This window comes from Canis lupus, chromosome 25, assembly GCF_048164855.1.
Source record: "Canis lupus baileyi chromosome 25, mCanLup2.hap1, whole genome shotgun sequence".
NCBI lineage: Eukaryota > Metazoa > Chordata > Mammalia > Carnivora > Canidae > Canis > Canis lupus.
In genome coordinates, this window is record NC_132862.1 from 36,759,833 (window position 1) to 36,782,979 (window position 23,147).

Consider the following 23,147-nt stretch of genomic DNA (forward strand, 5'->3'; position numbering starts at 1 on the left):
GTTGACAGAGAACTATTCTGGGAAAAGAAGTAGGCTTACACATTTGTTTATCAACAGGATCCGGTTTATTTTCTTTTCAGGACCTGGTTTACTCCCCAACATACATTCCCACAGTGCCCTGTAGTTGTTTCTCTTCTGTGATACTTACCATGATTGTAAGGAATTATTAGTTATTGAGCCTCTGCCCTTCCTATAGAATAACTCTAAAACTTATATTCACCTCTTCATTCCTACCATCTACCACAATTCTGGCAGATAATAGGCACTTAATAAATATGTGCCAAATGAATGAGTGAATAGAGGTATTCCTATAGCAGTAAATACCAATAACTTAAATAGTATTGAATCTGTCAAATGATGATGTAATATCTTTTTTTCCATTGCATATGCCTTTGCTCAGCAAAAACCAACTGAGAACTTAGAACAGAGTATATTAATCCATGTCCTTTCATATTCTTGCACATGAACATACCCTTCCATCTCATTCACCTTATGATTGTTAAAAAGAAATTCTTCCAAGACTTGCTGTCTTAGAGGCCCCATGAAAATTAATGACTTTTTTTGATACTGTATTTTCTTATCTGTAAGATAAGAATAAGTAATACATTTAAAATTGTATTTTGGGGGGATTCAATGAGATACTGTCAATAACAGCACCTCGTACACTGCCTGCTAGATATCAAGTACTTAGGAAATGCCTTTTCTTGCCTATAGTTCCTCTCTTCCTTCATCTTCTCTCTCCTTCCCTTCTTCCATATCCTTCCCTCTTCTCTTCTTTTTTCCCTTCCCTTTCTTTTCTTTCTTCCTTCTCTCCTTCTTCCTTCCCTTCATCCCTTCCTTTATTCACTTCTCTACTAGAAGATAAACTACCTTAGAGAATTGAGTCTTACTCATCTTTTGATTTATAGAACCTAGTACTATGGCCAATACATCTCAAGTACTCAATAGGTAACATTGGAGTCATGCCTGAAGTCTCTGGGATAAAAGCCCATTAACCTGAAGACCATGTTAATCAGATAAAATTATATTTAAAGAAAAGATATCGTAAAAGCATGCTAGTCCCGAAGATGAATTAAAACAACTGGGTAAAACATACATTTTTGTTAACAGTAAATTGCCTTGATTAAAGGTAAAATAAACAGAATTATTTAAACAGCATAAAAGTTTTATATTTGGAAAAATGAAATATTGTAGAGAAATTTCAATTCTTTGGATTTATCAGCCTTGGGAATAAAGAATTAGTTGCTTTGATCTGTAATCAATCTGCCTTGTGGTACTGTTTGTCTTGAATACTGGTGAGTGAAAGCTGGTGAGCTTTAATTGTTTGAGAAGCTAGTGATTTAATGTATCTTATGAGTCTCGGGAGCAGAGTGGACAGAGTGGTTCTGATAATGAGCCTAACTGGCTATCAAAGCTTAGGGTATTGGTCAAAAAACAAAGATGAACAGTTTGAGGTTCCAGTAGAAAGAAATTAAATCTTAAAACTGGCAGGACAGGTTAACAATTGAGGATTGGTGCTGAAACAGAGATTTCAAGAGAACTAACCCTTCCTATGCAGGATTAGAAAAAAGGCAGACAAAAATAAAAGTCCTACATAAAAATAAGGAAGGGAGCAGTGTCTCACATGTACTGAGAGAGCAACATGATCAGTCAGAGCTTTTGTGAACACACTCTTGCATTAGGATACAAAGTGCAGTCAACAAGGAGCCTTGCTCTCACATTCCGGAGAATGTGTATAGTTGCTCATCTGTATAATTGTTATTGTTTTTCCTTTTGTATGTGTGAGGCCCTGCCAGCCTATTTCTTTTAGGAATAAAGACTGAAACCAGTTCCCCCTTCGTGGCATAATATGATGTTCTTCAAGGCAGATATACTAACTCTATCAAAACTTGAAATAGAAAATACTGTTTAAAAAAATGGGAAAATCAACACACCAGAGACATAGTCAAGAGGTCTTTAGTTTCTTTGGATTTATAAAAGAATAACAACCATCCCAATTATCTGTAAAACAAGCCTATCTTGAGATATCTATTTGCATCTGTGTTTTGAAAACATCAGATATACTATACTACTTTCCTCAGCAGCCTGAAAAATTTACCATTTGGCAATTGCGATGATAACAGCTCTTTGGAGAGGTATTTTTCTTCCAAGTGCAAATTCCTATCTATTAATGCTTTTGATACTGTGGTCAGCCCTGTGGGGGGGAAGTGCTAAACCAAACTAATGTACTCCTAAGTGTCACACAACGGCTTTCTTTGTTTTCTCTTTCTTCCTGTCCAACCTGTACTGCTGATTCCAAAACCAGAACAGCTTCTTACGCTGAACTTCTTAAGAAGGAAGTCAGTCCCCCACCCTCCCACCCCTGTCCTGCACTGAAGTAGAGGGAGAGGCCATTTAATGTGATTGATGGGTCCCATGTGACATGTTCCAAAGAGTAACTGATCCTTCAGTGTGCTTGACTATAAAAGCAAAGAAGTACAGGGAGAGGCAGAGTAGAAGGAAGAAAAGAAAGTGGATAGTTGGGGCAGCTAACATCTATTAAGAAGGAAAGAGAGAGATTAAATATTAACCTTGAAGTCTTTATTGTTCAGACAGTGGGCTAAAATGGTGCCCATCATTATTCTGAGCATCTTTTTGCTTCATTTTACTGTTTCTGTGGCCTCAGAACCGTAAGGAAATGTTACACCCTTTATCCTTACTATAGTAGTAGCAAAGTGACCTTATCAAATGCATTCTGTGTTCAGATTTGATTATATTTCACCATTTCAACTTCTGAGACTGAGTGCTGATTTGTCTTATAAATTTTAAACAAATGTATAAAGGAAATCAACATCTTTTTCTTAGGAGAACTCTCTCTGCATATTCAAGTTTATTGCAGTACTGTGAAAAATGTTTCAGGAATATTTCGATTAGCTGTAATTGTTTCTTAAGCATGTTCTGCATTTCTGTTACACTGGTTTAAAGCGTTGATCATTTTCTTTCCATAGGCAGTATATCCTATGGGTCTCCTCGGTGATACAGAGTCATTCTACCGAAAAGGCTTGTCTCCACCTTTTAAACCTTAATGAATCTGTATCCTTGAGTGTTGTCTTAGAACATGATGGATACAATACCACTATTTTTGACCAGTCTGTGGAAGAGGATAACTTCTACACTTGTGCAGATTTCCAGGTGAGGCACTGGATTGGCCTTTTCAGAACTTATGTTGGGGTGATGAAATTATTACTTAAAAGTTATTTTGAGAGAGATAACAAATTTTGATTAGGAACGAATTGTGGAAGCTAGAGAGTAGAATTAGAGAAATCCTGAGAGGGACCCCTATAACAAAACTTGTGAAATATTGCCATTTTTCTTTCATAGGGAGTGATAATAAAACATAATTACTTTTTTTTTAGATGGAACCATTTAACAATATGAGGAAAGAGAATCCAGGTAAAGAGGAGCAAGACTGGGACTCAGGGCACAAAGAAAAGGAAAATAGACATAAAAATAATAGACATAAAAATAAGTTTATTAGAAACTGCTCTCATGCTAAATAAAGGAATTGTAATAAGTGGTCTCCAAATCTCCCATTAAGAAATGATGTGCTCTGTGGAGGCTCTCAGCCTAAGAAGCCAAATTAAGACATTGTTTACCAGCTTCTGTCTAAAAATTATTTTCCCTTTCTCTGCTCTTTAACATAAACAGGTTTCTCAGATGTCCTCTGAGCAATTGGCTTTTGTGACATTGCTGGCTAAAGGAAAGACGTTTAAAATCTCTGAGAGGAGATCTGTAGTACTCATTTCAGAGGAGACGGCAACGTTTATGCAGACAGATAAGCCCATCTACAAATCTGGAGAGAACGGTAAATCAATGTTCATGTTTCCTTTGTGTCACTAGCCTCAGGAACACGTTCTTCAGATTTAGAGCAATCCAAATATGTGAACATCAGTCTTAAGTTTATTCTTAATGTTATGGGATCATGGATTTCTAGAATTTCTACTGGTTGCCTAGGTCAGTTATGAAACAGTGCCTCCAAATTCATTAATTGAATGCTTTGCTTCTTAAACTTGTGCATGCCATGTTCAATGTTTAAAAAATACTAGTGACAGACTTCCATAATACAGTGACTATGGGCATGGGACATGGAACAAAATTTTTTGGTTTCAATTGCTGCTCCATAATTTACTAATTGGGCAAGTAAGATATTTAATCCTCTGTTTAGACTCATTATTTTCCTCTATAGAATAGACATACTAAAAATGTCTTACTTGAAGAAATATTGTGAGAATAAAATAAGCTAGCCAATGTAAAATAGTAGCTAGCACACAGTAAAGACTCCATAAATATTATTAATTTATTATTATTATTTATACCAGTAGAAATAATCACAAATCTGTTAACCTAAGCTGAGTCCTTCTAATTTTTTTATTATTGTGGTAAATAAAAGGTAGCAGAAGAAACACCAAACTAGGATTCTGAAGGATATGAACTTTGTTTTGGCTCTTTTGATAAATTACTGGTTTACAATATTCTGTAATAGCAAGACAATTAATTTCTGTATCTATTTACAAGAAATCATACCTGGGCAAAAAAATAACAAGAAAAAATATTTTCCCTTCTTCCTCTTTTCTTTTAGTTCAAATTCGCATTGTGACACTGGATACCAAGTTCAGACCTGTTGAGGATTTGGTATGTTCAATATTGTCTAATGGTACAATGAAATTTAAGCAAATTAAACAAATTCATTGCTACCAAAAGTGTCATCAGGAAGCTTTCCATGAGTACAGAAATCCATTCTAACATGGAATGCTATATAGATATGGCTTCAAAGCTGACCCCCCAATTTAAAACTTTCCTTTATAGTGAGTTAATTTATACTCTTTAGGTCTTCTTGACATATAATGAAAAAACAAATAGGATGCATGGAACCTGCTTTCTACTTCCCCGATGAGGTTCGGGATCTCTTTCACATTTGGAGTTTTCTTGTCATTCTTAGCTATAGAAATTTTGTCTTCTGGGAATGTTAAGTCAACACTAAGTCAGATAATCTTATTAATGCAATATCTGGGGGGAAAAAAAAGAAAAGCTCTATTACAATATTAACCTGCATTTTTTTTTCTTTTCAGTATCCATTGATCACACTTCAGGTAAGTGATCTGCTTTATCACACTCATTTTTAAAATATTCAGTAAATAATGATGTGTGTCTAACTTTCATTACATGTAGTTATAAATACAGATAATTGAAACAAGGGGAAGAGAAATCTTTATCTACCTATACAATGTAAGGCATCAGAGGAAGACTCAAATAAAAGTTTGCCACTTTTAGTGTTAAGTCCTATGTGGCAGGTGCAGTAATGGGTTTTCACAGAAAATAGAAGATTGGGCTCCTTGTAGGAGAGTTTTATATTTAAAATTGCTCAGGTTTTTGAGAGGAGTTTTTTGGCTACTGGCCCTTCTCCATCTTAATTTAACCACATCTTGTTTTAAGGAAATATAAAACATAAACATCTAAAGATTTGAAATAAATTAGGTGATATTATTCCAAAATGGACACTTTGCTTTAAAAAATATAATGGGGTCTCCTACCAATCCAAATTTCTAGTGCAGTTCAAACCCATTTCAAATCTTAACATCTGTCAGTAAATTATTTGTAAGCAACTCCAAAATATGTATTTTAATTTCTACATGCAACATGTACCATTATTAACTAAGTCTAAGTGTTAATACACTGAGATCATCATTAATGAACATGTATGTAAATGCCTACTTCAAATGGTCTTTTTTTTATTTTTTTTTTACTTTGTTATATGGGTGGCAAATAGCTCATCCTTTTAGCAGTATAAATATCAAGTCAGCCATTTTTATGCTTTCTGCATTATTAATAATCTGTAAATAGTATTATCTTCACATCCTAATTCAGTTAGCATCATGTTCCACGGAAAGCAACAGAAAGCTTAATTAACATTGGCTTCAATGAGTAAAAGGCTTATTTTCACAAACCCCTACGTCTGAGTGTAGGTGCTTAAGTGTGGGGACAGTAACAACATTATATTACCAAGGATCCAGGCTTCTTCTACTTAACCTCTCTGCCATCCTCTGTCATTTTAGTCTCAATGCCAGCTGCATCTGATTCCTTTAGAAATAAGTTCCCAGTGACTTCTACTTACATTCAATTGGTTACATGGGCAATCCTTCCTGAAAGGAAGCCTGGAAAATTAGTGTTATGGGATTTATCATAGAGGGGAAAAAGACAATTAAAAAATTAAGTAAGTAGTAAGTAACATTTTTGTTTCTTTGTAGAAATCTTTTAATCAGGAGTTCTTTAATCACAATTGGGTGATATCAATAAATTTACAGAACCAGGCTCACAGAAGGTGCAATATGCTAAAAGCAAATAAAAAAGAAAAGGTGGCATTATCAATCCTTTCTTACTGTAGAACTTCCACTGCCCATCTCTTTCATGCAGTGCAAAAATTCATGACTAATTTACTTACAGACCAAATGAACATCAATAACACTCTATAAGTATCTGTTAGGATAAATTCCTCCCTGTGCATGTGTGTGGATCCACTCTACTTTGGAAAGCATACTCTGGAGCAGGCACACTGAGTTTTAAATTTTTTAACTATGCAGCTCTGGTTCAGAAAGACAAAAATCCAAAGCATTCGTTACAGGTTATAGTTCTTATCTGGTTGGGGGGCTTAACAGAGCTATACTATATTAATTGAATATTAATATTAATTGAATTTGGATACCTGAGAAAGTTATATTATTTTTACAGTTTGTGATATTAGTTTAATAAAGTGTAGCTTTCTTTGCTTATAATAATTACAGAAATACCCAAGGTAAAGAAGGAAAGCATAATACTCTTTATGACCTTCGCTTTTATTTCTTCTTTATTTCCAGGATCCTCAAAACAATAGGATTTTTCAGTGGCAAAATGTGACCTCTTTTAAAAATATTACCCAACTCTCATTCCAACTGATTTCAGAACCAATGTTTGGAGATTACTCTATTTTTGTGAAAAGAAAATCAGGAAAGACGTTGACACACCAATTTACTGTTGATAGATATGGTAACCAACTATTTATGTTTGTTCCATGTAAATGTGGAGCTCAAATGACTGAACAAAACCGTTTTTATGTTAGATTTAGGCAAAAGTCTATGGACCTGATTTGGTTTTCTGTCATTTCCCTTTCTTGGGGTTTTTTGTTTTATAATCTCTCCTTTCTTGTTACTCACTCCTTGCCGAGTATTGTGATTCTAACCTCTGACTCTTCTACCTAGGAAAATCTCCTCTTCTAGAATCCAGGCAATTGTCTACACAACGTAAAAGATTACAATAATTACATTTTATTTAATGTAAAGTTCTGACAATAGGGAAAAGAAAGGAAAGACACTATCATTTACTGTGCAGTTGAAATGTGATCTGTACAGATGCATACATCGGACAATGTTGTGCACAGAGGGATACTTAGTTACATGACTGGCATAAGTTTTTCTCACTAGCAATTGTAAGGGCTGAAGTCTCTTTCTTTGTGTTTCCAGTGTTGCCCAAGTTTGAAGTTAAGGTCAACGCACCACAGACAGTGACGATTTCAGATGATGAATTCCAGGTGAATGTATGTGCTAAGTAAGTATTCAGGAGATTTGACTCCATAGGTCAATACAAAATTCAGAAAGAATGAGAAATGAAATTAACCATGTAACTTTAATTACTTATATTCTTACATTAAGATTATTAGAGAAGTAACGAATTCTCATTGAAAAATATTTGAAAAAGATTAAAAGGTAAGAAATTACATATAATTAATTCTACCAATGGCCATTTAAATTGTAATGTATTCTTTTCTAATCTTTTATGAGTATTTTGCACAGTTGCAATCATACTTTTCTACCCACTGTAATTAAGAAAACATGTCTTAATATTAGCCAATGTTTCATGAATTCCAATTCCTTGCTGCATAAACATACCTCTGTGTGACTGGACCAAAATAACTTTTCATTTTTTATATAACACGTAGGCTATTAGATTTTGTTTTCCTAGTAAGAAATACTATTATAGTATATATCTTTGTGTACAAGTGTATAAGAAGTAGCTTCTGAATTAAAAATTACTTACTAGAAAGATGTCCAGAATTGGAATTATCAAGACAAAAGGTGATTGCCATATTACTCACTAAATATGTTATGTCAGCCTACAATTCCAACAGCTGATACAGAAGTATCTGCCTCAATGAATCATCACCATCATTAAAAGAAAAGAAAAAAAGAAAGAAAAAGAAAGAAAGAAAGAAAGAAAGAAAGAAAGAAAGAAAGAAAGAAAGAAAGAAAGAAAGAAAATAAGCCCTTGAAAATGTCATGGGGGGTATAAAGATATTTTGTCAATTTAATTAGGATTAATGTGAATCCTTTTAATGTGAAAATTTTTCCCTTATGATTTGAGAAATTTTCATTTTCCTTTTTGGGAAATTATTTCTAAAGTCTTTTATATTTTTAAAAATGTGATGCCTTTTCTCAAATTTCTAATAATAATTAATATAGTTAATATTTAATGAGTGCCAATTACTATGTTGAGCACAGCATTTATATTCTTATCATAATACTATTATTTTGAGAGCTATTATTATCATCTCTATTTTAGGAAGAAAGATAATAAGACACAGAGAATTGAAATAATTTATCAATACTAATGGAGCTTTTGAATGGCAGACCTAGCATTAGATTTAAACCAATACTATTTGGCTTCAGAGGTACTCTGCTAAAGGGACCTCTGTTATAATTTATATAAATAATTAGCAAATTAATATTTGATATTATTTTTTAAACTTTTAAATTAATTGATGACATGGAAATTACTTTTGAGCATTTTCAAAGTATTTTAAAAATTTTTTTTTAATATTTTCAAAGTATTTTTTGAGAATATTCATAGTATTTTAAAGACATTGAATAAAAGGCTGACAGTTTTTACAATGTCCTTTGGGCTCAAGGAAAATTGTAACAGCATTTTTTTGTTTCAGGAAAGAGTAGCTGACATGTGCCAGAATTTCACAAATGTAATATATGAGAGATGGAGATTGTTTTTAAAAATAGGGAGATAATCAATATAAGCTTCAAAAAATCCAGGATCCTAAACTAGTTACACTAGTAAAACCCTACATGGAACCAGAATTGTCAATGGGGTTAATACCTATAGTTCATCTGCCCGGTGGTATGCTAAAAATGTTCAACACACGTATCAGGAGAGCCAAAATATTTATCAAGTATCACCTTCATATGAGACTTGCTAAGCTGGTATTGATACAGAATTGGGACTTCTTGACACTTCTTTAACATTATATTCCACTTAGATTTAAGATTAAATGGCATGTCAATATCCTACAACAGGACCAGGCAATTGAGACAGAAGCTCTGCTGGCTATAAGGTTATTTCTGGGCAGGCTACAGGAGCATGATGAATGAAATCAGTATGTCTAGAAGTTAACAAGAGTGAATGAATTGCCTACTTGAGGCTGTGTATGCTGTGTCTGTGCATTGTTTTTTAATATTCCCTGGAACTTAACTTGGGACAGCTGAACAACAGCAAATCGTATTATTTGCATAACATATCTCTATGTGACCAGACCAAAATAACTTCTCATTTTTTACATAGCATGTAGGCTATTTGATTTTGTTTTCCTAGTAAGAAATAGATGAATTAAGAACCTCAGACATGAATCAAGCTTTTAGAATGGAAGAAAACTTACTGCAAAGGCACTTTAATAAACTGCATTAGTATCCACCAAACACTTTTCAAATCACAAAGGGAGAATGTTTATTCTTTCTGTTCTGTATGAAAATTAGCTACGTATTTCATGGGCATGTGTTAACCCATATATAATACAACAACATGGTTTTATTTTGTAAGCAAAAGTTGGTAAGAAGAACTAAGATATAAGCAGGTATAACATTCGTAACCTGAGCTTAGTCTTGCTTCTATTTTGTTTTGGGTTTTTTTGTTTTTGTTTTAAGATTTCATTTATTTATTCATGAGACACAGAGAGAGAGGAAGAGACATAGGCAGAGAGAGAAGCAGGCTCCTGTATGGAGCCCAATGCAGGACTCGACCCCGGGACCTGGGATCAAGCTCTGAGCCAAAGGCAGACGCTCAACCACTGAGCCACCCAAGCGTCCCAATCTTGCCTCAGGTTTACATGTAATTGATATTTAGAGCTGTAAACCTGTAATTGATATTTAGAGCTTACAGAGGATTTTAGTGATTTGGGTAGAGTCTCTGAAGCACTGAGAACTTTTAAATAGAGAAAAACCAATTAGTGGAAAGGGAAGAACATGGACTGTGGGAAGAGAAAGACCTCAGTTTGAATTTTAATTCCATATCTTACAACGTGGAGAAGTGAGTTGCTTGATCTCAAGTCACTAATCTGTACAATGAGATAATACATACATCTCAGGATCACTTAAAAAAACAAACAATATGTAAACATCGGGTATATACTAGTGTTCAACAATTAGGAAAAATATTATCATTGATAAATGTAATTATATTCAATTTTAGTATTTACTAATCTCACATTTGTAAACTTTTTTTCCTAAATCTTAGTGGAAACAATCCTCAAGTAACAAGAAAACCCAAATCAACTGTATTTCCCTTTGACTGAAACTTTAAAAACACTTGTGTTATAGTTTTTGTTTTAGAAGAGAATTAGTGGGATCCTTGGGTGGCGCAGCGGTTTGGCGCCTGCCTTTGGCCCAGGGCGCGATCCTGGAGACCCGGGATCGAATCCCACATCGGGCTCCTGGTGCGTGGAGCCTGCTTCTCCCTCTGCCTGTGTCTCTGCCTCTCTCTCTTTCTCTCTGTGTGACTATCATAAATAAATAAAAATTAAAAAAAAATTTTTTTTAAATAGAAGAAAATTAGTTATTTATTTCAACCCACCCTAGGACATACTTTTCATCAAAGTTTATCTAGTTTATGCCAATCTCCATACTTTTTCATTTATTGAACGTATAACGAGAATTGTCATTTAAGGCATTGATCTAGAAGTATTTTAAGAAAAAAAAACACGTGTTACTTATATGCATATATATTTTCTGCTAAAGAAAAAGTGCTGAGAAAACTTTTTAATATTATTTCTATCAAACCAAAATATCATTTTAAAAACTCAATTTAGGGCAGCCTGGGTGGCTCAGCAGTTTAGCGCTGCCTTCAGCCCAGGGCCAGATCCTCGAGATTCGGGATCGAGTCCTGCATCAGGCTCCCTGCATGGAGCTTGCTTCTCCCTCTGCCTGTGTCTCTGCCTCTCTCTCTCTCTCTCTCTCTCTGTGTGTGTCTCATGAATAAATAAATAAATAAATAAATAAATAAATAAATAAATAAATATCTTTAAAAATAAAAAAACAATAAATAAAAACTTAATTTAATCACTAAATCCTATTCACTGAGATTTTAGATTCTACATTTCCTTAAATTTGATTTTTTTTTTCTTTCTTTCCTTTTTTGTTTTTAAAGTAAGCTGTATGCCCATCATGGGGTTTGAACTCAGTACCCTGAAATCAGGAGTCACATGCTTTACCAACTGAGCCAGCCAGGTGCCCCCTGAGTTTGATTTTTTTTTTAAAAGCAGCTGAATCCTCATAACAGATCACATGCCTAATTCAACCCAAATTCTGTGGGGAAAAATAGCACCAGTAGATGGGGGTTCCTAATTGAATTTGGTCATTGGGATAGTCATAGATAACAGATTTTATATACAATTTCTGAAGAACCCCATAAAATATTCCCGTGGTATTGTTCATCTATAATTATGTACACTTTCTCCTACCAGGTACACGTATGGCCAGCCTGTGCAAGGGAAAGCCAAAATTCGGGTGTGCAGAGAATTTTTTTCCTCTAGGAATTGTGAGAACAACAGCAATGAAATATGTGAACAATTTATTGAAGAGGTACAGATCATGATCTTTACTCGAAAAAAAATTCTTGTTCATTTCATGATTATTCTTTGATTCTGTAGAGAAAGAAAAAGTCTCCCTCTACCTTTCAAGGTCTTTCACTGAACCAAACTAAATTTACAAGAAGCAGGTTAACAGGAGAAAAAAATAGTTTTATTAGGTGTACACGGAGGCCCCATAATGAGACAGATCTAACAAAATGACTAAGGCAGGTAGTTTTTATACTTTTTTAGACAAAGAGACAAATTTGTGAGGAATTGACAGGATAAAGAAAACAGACGTTTAGGAACTTTAATTAGTAGGGAATTCTACTCAGAATTTGGGCTGAGGTAGTAGATTAGAAAAGAAGTAACAAGGGTTCATTTCCACAGCTTGCTGGGCTTTAAAGTCCCTCTCTCCAGGGGTTAGGATGTCTTTTTACTTTTTAGTGAAGGGAGAATGCCTTTCATATGGGAGATTTGTCTCTTGCTTTCACAGGGAATGAGGAGGGTCTGAGTATTCTGGCACTGGCTGTTTCTTAAATAACTTTTATTTAAAATAATCAATATGTCAAAGTGACATGTTTGGGGAGGTCTGCCCTTGGGCTCTACAATTCCATTTATAGAAAGGATTCAACAACACTATTTTCATTTTGTGGCTAATGGAGGTTTCAGCTAGAGAAGGTGAAAAATGAAGAACAATTTCTACAATAGTTTTCTTATTCTCTAGGCTATGTAAATTGTTACCCACCCATGGATTCACAGAATTGCTAAATTTGAAAAATCTTATTGGCTTTCTTGTTTTATATACTGTCTACTGACGTCTCTGATCTTCTGCTTGGAATCATTAGTTATCTGCTAAATAAATGAATCCCTGATCATATTCACCACAATATGCATTACTTATGAATTTGAGCATATTTTCATATTTTTGTTATCAGTTTGAATTTGTCCTCTTAAGAACTCTTAATCATCCATTTTTCCTGCTCATGTGAAATTGAAACTCACTTTTATTATAAATATTACCTTCTATCCTTTAAGCAATTTTTTTCCTTTAACAGTAGCTTAATACCATAGATTTTCATACAGATCACTTTCTTCCTTGGTATTAATGTTGAAATTCTTCTCTCTTCGACTCAGGGATTACTGAAAAATGTTTTCTGTTAGTTTCAAGGAAATTAAGATTCTTCTGATTACATTTCTTTTTAATTTGTATTATAAATAGGTGTAAAATCTGTTTTTGTTGCTAATATTATAGTTGATAGTTCAAAGGAGCACAATGGCTAGCTACCACTTTCTATCTGTGTGACCTTGGGCAGCTTATATAACGTCCTATATCTCAATTTATTCATCCATAAATGGAGGTAATAATAGTGTCTAGCTCATTAGGCAGCTTTGAGAATCAAATGAATTAATATATCCCTCTAAAGTTTTAAATTTAGAATTAATAGACACTATTTTAAAATAAAATTAAATCTGTATTTCTCTAATTCTTGATGTCACCGATGAAAGATTATCTATAGATTTTTCCTAATTTTAAACGAACAGTTTACCTTAAAAAGTGTTTTGGTGTTGTTATACACTTGAAGACTTGAGATGATTTTAAACTCTAATTCTCAAAATATCATTCAGTTCCATACTCATCCTTTAATTTGTTCCCATCTACATTGTTTTCAGTAGAGTATCCCTGAAATCTGTAAAGTATACATTACCCCCTTGCTTTAATTACTGATGAACTCCAACCCCTTCTTTTGTAATTCCTGGTCACGTCAACAAGTTTGTGAGATGAAGCCATGGGGTGAGGGTACAGGGGCTAGAAATCTGCACTAAAACTCTACATCTTTTTAAGATTCTTGAATCCCTAATCTTTTCATTATACCTTCTCTTCATTTTTCAGTTGGGAAACGGTTGTGTTACTCAAATTGTTAATACAAAAGTCTTCCAACTCTACCGTTCAGGATTTTTCATGTCATTTCATACCACTGTAACGGTTACGGAATTTGGGACAGGTAATGATCGCATTTTATGGGCAACCTGGAGATACATGCAGCTTACTGAGGAGTTTATTGAGTTAGCAATATTCACCAAATAGGTATCAATAATTGTTCAACAGAGTTAAGTGGAGTATATTAATCAATAGGCCAATTGAAGTTTGCTTTTGAAAAAGATTTTCTTCATAATATTTAAAATAAACTTATTATGTAAATGCTATACATTTATATCTGCTTCTGTGGCTGCATCAATAAGACTGAGGAGCTTTCTTCTGAAGTAGTAGAGCTAAGCAAATGAATTATGGATCACTTTTTAACTTTGTATCAATCAGTTGATAACCAATTGCCAGGGTCTAATCTTTGATTTAGTATAGGAGTTCACAATTTATATCTAGAATGTCAAATCCAGCTCCATGCTTACTAATGTAAAGTTGATTGGAACAGGACCACATTTGTTTACTTTGCTTAAAAGCTGCAATTACAAAGTTGAATAGCTGTGAACCTAGTGACTCGCAAGCTTAGACTAAACACTATGAGATCCTCTTCACAGAGGAAGTTTGTCAACCTCTAGTTTGATACAAATGAAGATGTTTGCAAGTGTAAAATATTACTGAGACATTTACAAGATTGCACATAGTCGGAGCTCAATAAATAATTGTTAAAAGATTAAAAAAGAAAAAGAGGAAAGTGAAATTTAATTTGGGATGGAGAAAACCAATTATTAATTATTCCTTGTTACATAAAAATGATTAGGATAATATTATTTATAAAGTGCTTTATATAAATGTACTTGATCAGTAATGTGATGACATTCATTCTGGATGTTTGTCACATTCATGTTATAACTTAGCTAGATATGTTTACCTCTGCTTATCACATGTTTTGCTGATACCACAGTGCATTTCTATTTACTTTGCTGTCAGATACTTTTCTTATCTGGTGAAAGTCTAAAAGTAGAGTTAACTGGTAGGCTAAAGGAAGATTTAAAGGAAGTGAAAGCCTTATTTTTGAGATGTCTGTGACATAAAAGGAGTTGCAAGCCAGAACTGAGTCGAATGGTCAGAGAAAGGAAATTAAAAGCATTTTCTCCTTCTTCTGATTCAAATACTTTCATATTAATTACATTATTCAGTTTGATGTATATTATAACCAGATAGATATAGAGTAGTATTCTGCAACATGCTCCAAAGCATTCAGAACCTCCTCTCAATGTAGAACAAGACTGTAGAATTACAAACTTCTGTGTACAGAAGTTTGCATATGTCCTCCAAGCTATTTTTTCTTTTGAGAGTCTTGATCCTCCCTCACAGTAATTTTCATTTCGTACAGGTGTGCAGATCAGTGAAAAAGCTTCTACTTTTATCACCCAATTGCTCGGGAGTGTGAGCTTTGAGAACATGGATCCTTTCTATAGAAGAGGAATTTCTTATCTTGGAACTGTAAGTCTGTACATGTTTCGTTTCATTTTCTTGGATCACGGATTGCCCTTTAAACATTTCTGGACACGATTTTCCTACTTTCCTAACACCCTTGCAGCCTTCCTGCATCTGATACACAAAAAAAGTCCCTGGGGAAAAGAAAGCAATAAATACAATTATAGATGTCTCCATTTTATGTTATCTATTTAATAGAACATCTTTTTGCCTATAGGAATATCATAAAATTACAAATAAATGATCATTTTTATGAATAGAACAATTCTTTCTCTCTAGAAATGTGACATTTCGAGTTTTAAAAATTAATGCTTTTTTTTTTTTTTTTTTTTGGACAGCTTAAATTTTCCGGTCCTAATAACATACCGATGGTGAACAAGTTATTGCAATTGGAGCTCAATAACAGATTTATAGGCAACTACACCACAGATGAGAATGGGGAAGCTCTATTCTCCATTGACACTTCCGATATATTCGATCCAGAGTTCAACCTGAAAGTAAGACATCAAAGAGCAGACGAGATCCCAGAAAGTATTAGTGTTATGAATGTTGAACATTGGGAATCTCTTAAAAGATCACTTGTATTAAGAATGTATTTTAGGGGTGCCTATGTGGTCCAGTTGGTTAAACAACTGACTCTTGGTTTTGGCTGAGGTCATGATCTCAGGGTCATGAGATCGAGCCCCGCAAGGGCCCCGTGCTCAGCTCCGAATCTGCTTAAGACTCTCTCTCCCTCTCTCATTGCCCCTCCCCTCTCTCTAAAAATAAATAAATCTTCTTTAAAAATAATATATTTTAACGAAGTTTTAAACTTTAGAGTATTTTATTTGTTTGCTTGTTCATTAAATAACACAGGAGAATACTTATTCAAGAGGATGAGATAATAGCCTGGTACAATTGTTACAAAGTCTTTACCAACCAATATTTTCCTCTGAGAAACTAGAGATAGTTCATGAAGGTAATTTGGCCCTTGGTTCCCCTTTGATCATCTGATGCATAGATAAGGGACATGCTATGATTTCTATTTGTCTGCTTCTTAAACAGAATTTTGGAGTTGAACAATTTGTCCGTGTACAAATACAGCTGTAAGACACAGGGTATAAGGCTATTCTCTGACTTCAATTACAAAATAAAAACAAATTAGGGTGGGCCTAATAACATATATATACAATTATGGTCATGTTTTATATACAAAAAAGAAGGAAGTGTTGTTATTTTTTTACTTCCAAAAACTTGATTTTAGAAACCTCAACTACATGCTAAGTTTCCTCCCTACTTTGAGGAGATAAGAAGCCTTCCATTCTGAAATAATTTCTGTCCTTAAAAGTCTTTATAGCTCTAAGATCCTGTGCTTTCCTTTTCTTACCAGGCCGCATATATTACTCCTCCAAGCTGCTATCCTCCCAGCTGGCTAGCACCTGAGTATATGGATGCTCATTTCTCAGTTTCACGCTTTTACTCCCGAACCAGTAGCTTCCTGAAGATTGTTCCTGAGCCAAAGCAACTTAGATGCAATCAGCAGAAAATTGTTACTGTGCATTACTCCCTAAATGGAGAAGCATATAGGGATGATTCAAATATCAACTTCTTCTACTTGGTAAGTCTCAGTTGCTGGATCCTTGGGTCTTGTCTAATTGTCTGCTTAGCATAATGCAGCTTAGAACAGTTATGTCAATCATGCCATGGTAGCTGCGTGAGCTGACCTTCTCCCTTTGTTGTGAATACTGTTGGATCTTTTAAGAACAAACACAGAAACAAATAAATGAACACATAAACGAATAAGCACATTAAAAGATCCAAGGTGATTTCAGTTTCCCTACGGTTGAAAAACTTACTCTTCAGAGTCCATTTTAAGCACTCCATTAAAATTCATGTCAAGTATTTATGACCCTCCATGAGAGTACATTAGGCAGGTGCCAGAGAGTAAGGTGGAAGGCTCGTTTTTATAAGCAAAAGAAATTAGCCCTTTTGGTTCTGTCCCCATATTTATCCATCCTGTCCTTATCAGACATATTGAAAGGTGAAAAGCTAGACTTTGCTGCCCTGTGGATGTCTCCATCTTACAAATAAGAGAACAGTGATGAAGTGAAATGACTGGGCTTACTCAAAGCTAGAGAGACTAAATAATTCAGAGCTTTGTACAGCCCCTTGCACAGTGCACTGCATATTATTCACCAAGTTTCTAGCACATAATAGGCTTACAATTAATCATCATTTCTGTGTTCTTTTCCAAGTTGTGCAGAGTTGACTTTTAGAACTTGTTCATAGAAGCTACCTTCTCTTTGAAAGAGAATTATCATTAGACCGTTCATTATCCATTTTTTTTGTTATCCATTTTTAATGTCTACTAAATGGTATATGATGTTAAATATTGTGTTTTCTTTATTCTGCACAGGTGATGGTAAAAGGAGCTCTCTTCCTCGGTGGACAAAAGGACATCAGAAACAAAGGCATACAAAATGCATTCATTTTTTCCTATGTACTCTGCCTTCGTTTTTCTTTCCTTTTAAGGAAATGTTATAGGGATAGAGTCAAGAGGTTAGGAAGAGCGACTTAACGTTACTGATCAGTGGCTAGAAAGCAGTAGTACAGCCCAAGGTATCCTTCCAAATATTTCAAAAAAAGATTTCAACTTGTTTCTGTTATTGCCAGATTATCAAGCACATTATAGAAAAGTGATGTCCAAAACCTAAATATCATTAATGCCTAAATTATGCAGTCTTTTTTATTTGTGTACATCGTTCTCATTACATAATTGATTTAGCTTTAAAATAAAGCCCAATTTGCTCTTCCTATGCCATTCTCTTTGAGCTCAGTGTAGCCAATGAGCCAGAAAACTTTGGGCACTGTATCTGTTAGTGACATTTCTTATTTACACAGCCTGGAAAGGAAGCTTCTCATTCCCAATCAACATCACTGCTGATCTGGCTCCCGTGGCCGTCGTGCTTGTCTACACCCTTCACCCCAGTGGGGAAATCGTGGCTGACAGTGTGAGATTCCAGGTTGACAAGTGCTTTAAAAACAAGGTGATGTTTCTTCTATTTCTTGCCTGTCTTGAGAGAGAGCAGCAAGCAGTTTTCTCCCTGTTGTCTTCTTATGTGACTACCGTCAGCTTTACGTGGTGATCTCACAGTAAATATTGGTGTAATTTAATTATTAGAAATGAAAGAACCCCCAAGCAGAATGAATAACCTTGGCAGCAATGCCAATACTGAGATGGTAGGAGGATGGTGAAGGAGATGTCCTTTAAGAGAGTGAAGGGTGAGAACGGGCAGGGAAAACATAAGTACAGCGATCTAAAAACCCTTATTTGGAAAAGATTGAGTTTATTCAAATTATTTTTCATGTATCAAATTTATTTATTCAAGTTATCGTTTAAATTACCTGACTCTCTTTTCCTTCCTCCACTCTAGGTTAGCATAAAGTTCTCAAAGGACCAGGGGCTACCGGGCTCCAATACGAGTTTCTATCTGCAAGCAGCCCCTGACTCATTCTGTGCACTCCGGGCTGTGGATAAAAGTGTTCTTCTACTGAAATCAGAGCAACAGCTGTCAGCTGAAAGTGTAAGCTCTCTGATTTCCTCATTTTCATCCGGACCTCTTACCCTTCAGCTGATGTTTTTATTTAAGATGAAACATGTTAAGAATATCAAATACTTTCTCCCTTTGTTCCCTCATGAACTATATATTTTATTTTTCTTGAAATCTAGAGTTAAACCTCTGTGTTGAAGGATATGCTTGGAAACAGTCTAAAGTTGTTATCTATTAACAGATCTTATATTTTCTTTTTTTTAAAGCATTCATTTTTTTAATAAATACATATTTTAAAGATTTATTTATTCATGAGAGACACAGAGATCGAGAGGCAGAGACACAGGCAGAGAGAGAAGCAGGCTCCATGCAGGGACCCCGACGTGGGACTCGATCCCGGTCTCCAGGATCAGGTCCTAGGCTGAAGGCAGTGCTAAACCACTGAGCCACCCGGGCTGCCCCAGATCTTATATTTTCTTATGCATTTCGAGACCAGTGGTTCTAGAGTTTCACATTAAAATTGTTTCCATTAGTAACAGTTGAATATTTTTCCTTATTTTTTTAGCATAAGGACATATAAATATTGAGATGTATGATCCTATTTACAACTAATTTAATAATTTAACATTTTTTCTTATTAAAATTATACCTGTTGCTTTAAACTATTTGAGCTGCTATAACAAAACACCCCAAACTAGGAAGCTTATAAACAACAAAAAGATTTCTCACAGTTCTGGAGTCTGAAATTCTGAGATGAGGGAGCTAGCATGGTCAGGTGAGTTCCCTCCTCTGTTTTGTAGACTCCTTGTATCCTCACATGGTGAAAGGGACAAAGGACATCTCTCAGGCATCTTTCACAAGGGCATTAATCTCATTCTCTACTGGCTTCACATTAATGACCAATTCACCTCCCAAAGGCTTCCCCTCCTAATTCCATCACATTGAGCATTAGGATTTCAACATGTGTATTTTGAGAAGATGCACACATTCAGACCACAGCACCTGTGTAGTTAGAAAATGTGCAAAAAACCCAAAGGCATAAAGAAGGAAATCTTTAAAATCATTTATAATCTTAACACTTAGACATATATTTTTTATTTCACAAAATTTCACAAAATGAACTTTTATTGTACAGAAATGAACATTTCTGATGCAATTGTTTAAATCTCTTTTCTGAAGGCATATGCATTTTACAAATGAGATCTCACTGAAAAATGCAATTTTGCATTCTGCTTTCAACATACTAAGTAGACCTAGTTTTAAATATAAAGTATAAAAATTAATTAATAACTATACTAACAATTATTAACCATGACATAAACTGTACATTTTTCCCCAATCTAAAAGTTAAGTACATTTACATTTCTTACTGGAGCTAAGAAGCTTCTAACTGATTTCAGAGTTAGAAAAGTATCAACAGATAAAGGATAAACTTACCTATAAATGTGGAAAATATATATATACTTTTTTCTAAGAGTTTAATGGAACACGAATAAATAGTTTCTGCTCATTCTTACTACAACTGGAGGTAGCAAGGTCTTAGAAAGACCATCTTGAGGAAAAACCATGAAGGGTCCATCATTAGAAAATTCCAGAAGCACCTCACCAGACCAGAAGATTCAAGTGAACCAGAATATAACACAGAGCCAAAACTAGTTGCCCTTGTTTACTATCTATAGCAATATTAACACTGTAAGTCATGTTATATAAATGAGTTCCAATTCATATTGTTTGTAGTACTTTTAATATTATGTTTTGTAAGTTTTTTAGTTTTAAATAATTTTAAATATTTTATTTATTTTATTTTAAGTGGGGAGGTGCTAAGGTGTGTGGCAGAGGGAGAGAGAGAGAGAATCTCAAGCAGACCACTTGAGTGTGGAATAGCATTTATTTAATTTTTCTCTTTTTAAAATTTAATGTCCATCCAATTGATACATTATCCTTGCTTTACTGATTTGTGGTACTACCTTTTTCATATACTGTATTTCCGTTGGTAATTATGTTTATTTCTGGAATTTATATTCAATTTCATTGGTCTATCTATTATTGTGCCAGGACCACACTGTTTTAATTATGGAAGATTTGTAGTGTGCATTAATTTTAGGTAGGAATCAATTCCTCATCTTCATCCCTCAGCTCTTTGGTTTTAGAATTTCCTGAGCTATTTTTCCAAGTTTGATTTTTTTTCCATGGCAATTTTATTTTTGACTCATCTAACTAAAAAAAAAAAAAGTTTACTGATATTCTTATTGTGATTGCATGGTATTCATAAATCAAATTAACTACATCTTGATGGTGAGATGTCATATCAAAAACAAGGAATGTCTTTTCATCTGGTTAAGTGTACTTTTGGTCTTTCATGAACTTTAATTTTAAATCGTTTTTATATAGTTTCCTATTAAGCTTATTTATGAGCATGTTAACTCTTTTGTTGCTATTATAAATGAGATTTTTCTCTTCTCTTATACATTCTAACTTGTTATTGTTTGGGTATATGGGAGGTATTTTTTGCATAGTAATTTTATATTTTGCTGACTTACTGAATTCCTTTATTGATTTAGTTAGTTTATCAATGGTTCTCTAGGCTTTCTAGGTATATGATCTATATCAGCAAATAGAGATAATGTTCTTTCTTCTTTTTCCCCAATGCATCTATATTTTTAAAATTTTGTACCTAATTGCAGCACAATGTTAAATTGCAGGAGGAATAGCATTTTTGCCTTATTCTGGGCCTTTACAGAAATAACTGGTAGACTATCCTATGCCTGTTGCTTTTGTGCATGGTAGTTTCTTCATAACCTCCTCTATTTCTTTTATAGAAATTAGTCTGCTTAGGCACTGTTTCTCTACTGGTGTCAGTTTTAGCAATTTTTATTTTCCTAAAAAAAGTAAGCCTTTAATATAGCCTTTCAAATTTATTTGTACTGAAAAGTGCAAAGAAATCTCATGATGTTTAAAAATTATGTGCTCTATACCCTATGATCCAGCAATTGCACTACTGAGTATTTACCCCCAAAAATACAGATGTGGTGAAACGAAGGGGCACCTGCACCCCCAATGTTTATAGCAGTACTGTCACAATAGCCAAATTGTGGAGGGAGCTGATATGTTCTTCAACAGATGAATGGATAAAAAAGAAGTGAGATATAGATAGATAGATAGATAGATAGATAGATAGATAGATAGATAGATATAGATAGATAGATACTCATTTTTCTTTAGTTTCTTTTAACCTAGAACACAGTCTTTCTTTGTCACTTGTGAAAATGTTATTTTTGAAGAACATAAGCCAAATAGGTTTTTGTTTGTTTGTTTGTTTGTTTGTTTGTTTGTTTGTTTTTAAGAGAGAGTGTATGAACAAGAGGTAGGAGGCAGAGGGAGAAAGAGAATCTTAAGCATATGTATATAATGGAATATTACTCAGCCATCAGAAAGGTATGCTTTTTGGGCAGCCTAGGTGGTTCAGTGGTTTAGCACTGCCTTCAGCCCAGGGCCTGATCCTCGAGACCTGGGATTGAGTCCCACGTCGGGCTCCCTGCATGGAGCCTGCTTCTCCCTCTGTCTGTGTCTCTGCCTCTCTCTCTCTCTCTCTCTGTATGTGTCTCATGAATAAATAAATAAAATCTTTAAAAAAGTAAGGTATACTTTTAATGTATCCCTTAGATTCTGATCTATAGCAATTGCATCATCATTTTTTAGAAATTCTATAATATTTGTATTTAGCATTTCACTGAAAACTCATTTATTTATTTGCCTGAAGGCCTTGAGGGCTTTTTTTCCTTTATATTTGAAGTCTAATGGTTTTATTAAAACATCTATCAGAAAAAATAAAAATAAAAAATAAATAAAACATCTCTCAGAATCTGTTGTTTGGGAGAATTTTTACCAGATATTCAGTAGACCTATGCATTGTGTAAATTCATCTTTCAATCTTTCATTTCCAGATTTTGTCTTGAATCATAATTTTAAACATTAGTTTTTCTATTTTCCTCTTTCTAGAAAAACTCTGTAACTCTACTGGATTTTCTTTGCTGGCTTTCCAATTCAACTACTTTGCCTATGCCTTATTTTAATTTCTTTTTCTCTCATTTTTATTCTATCTTATATGCTGCTTTTTAAAGTTCTCTTTCAATCTATTTTTTCTTGAACTTCTTATAGAGTTTATTTCTGATATTATTTTGACTATTTCCAACTTTAATAAATTACCATTTTATTTCTTCCTAGGTTTTGTTCACTTTCATTTTTCTTTATTGAATTTCTAATTCATGGTGCTTTTTTAATA

At 34.1% G+C, this 23,147-nt stretch overlaps 1 protein-coding gene across 2 annotated transcripts in view; it reads left to right on the forward strand.

The window, feature by feature from the left end:
• Positions 1 to 2,467: 2,467 nt before the first annotated feature.
• LOC140617522 (ovostatin homolog 2-like) overlaps positions 2,468 to 23,147 on the forward strand; it is a 51,394-nt gene continuing 30,714 nt past the window's right edge. For both annotated transcript variants that reach the window (XM_072799092.1, XM_072799093.1), the window contains exons 1-15: positions 2,468 to 2,669; positions 2,988 to 3,171; positions 3,688 to 3,844; positions 4,619 to 4,671; positions 5,109 to 5,129; positions 6,891 to 7,059; positions 7,533 to 7,617; positions 11,810 to 11,927; positions 13,809 to 13,920; positions 15,232 to 15,341; positions 15,674 to 15,832; positions 16,705 to 16,932; positions 17,731 to 17,785; positions 18,216 to 18,361; positions 18,749 to 18,898. In XM_072799092.1, coding sequence (XP_072655193.1) covers positions 2,605 to 2,669; positions 2,988 to 3,171; positions 3,688 to 3,844; positions 4,619 to 4,671; positions 5,109 to 5,129; positions 6,891 to 7,059; positions 7,533 to 7,617; positions 11,810 to 11,927; positions 13,809 to 13,920; positions 15,232 to 15,341; positions 15,674 to 15,832; positions 16,705 to 16,932; positions 17,731 to 17,785; positions 18,216 to 18,361; positions 18,749 to 18,898 — 1,812 coding nt within the window. In that variant the 5' untranslated portion in view covers positions 2,468 to 2,604. The remainder of the gene's footprint in view (positions 2,670 to 2,987; positions 3,172 to 3,687; positions 3,845 to 4,618; positions 4,672 to 5,108; positions 5,130 to 6,890; positions 7,060 to 7,532; positions 7,618 to 11,809; positions 11,928 to 13,808; positions 13,921 to 15,231; positions 15,342 to 15,673; positions 15,833 to 16,704; positions 16,933 to 17,730; positions 17,786 to 18,215; positions 18,362 to 18,748; positions 18,899 to 23,147) is intronic.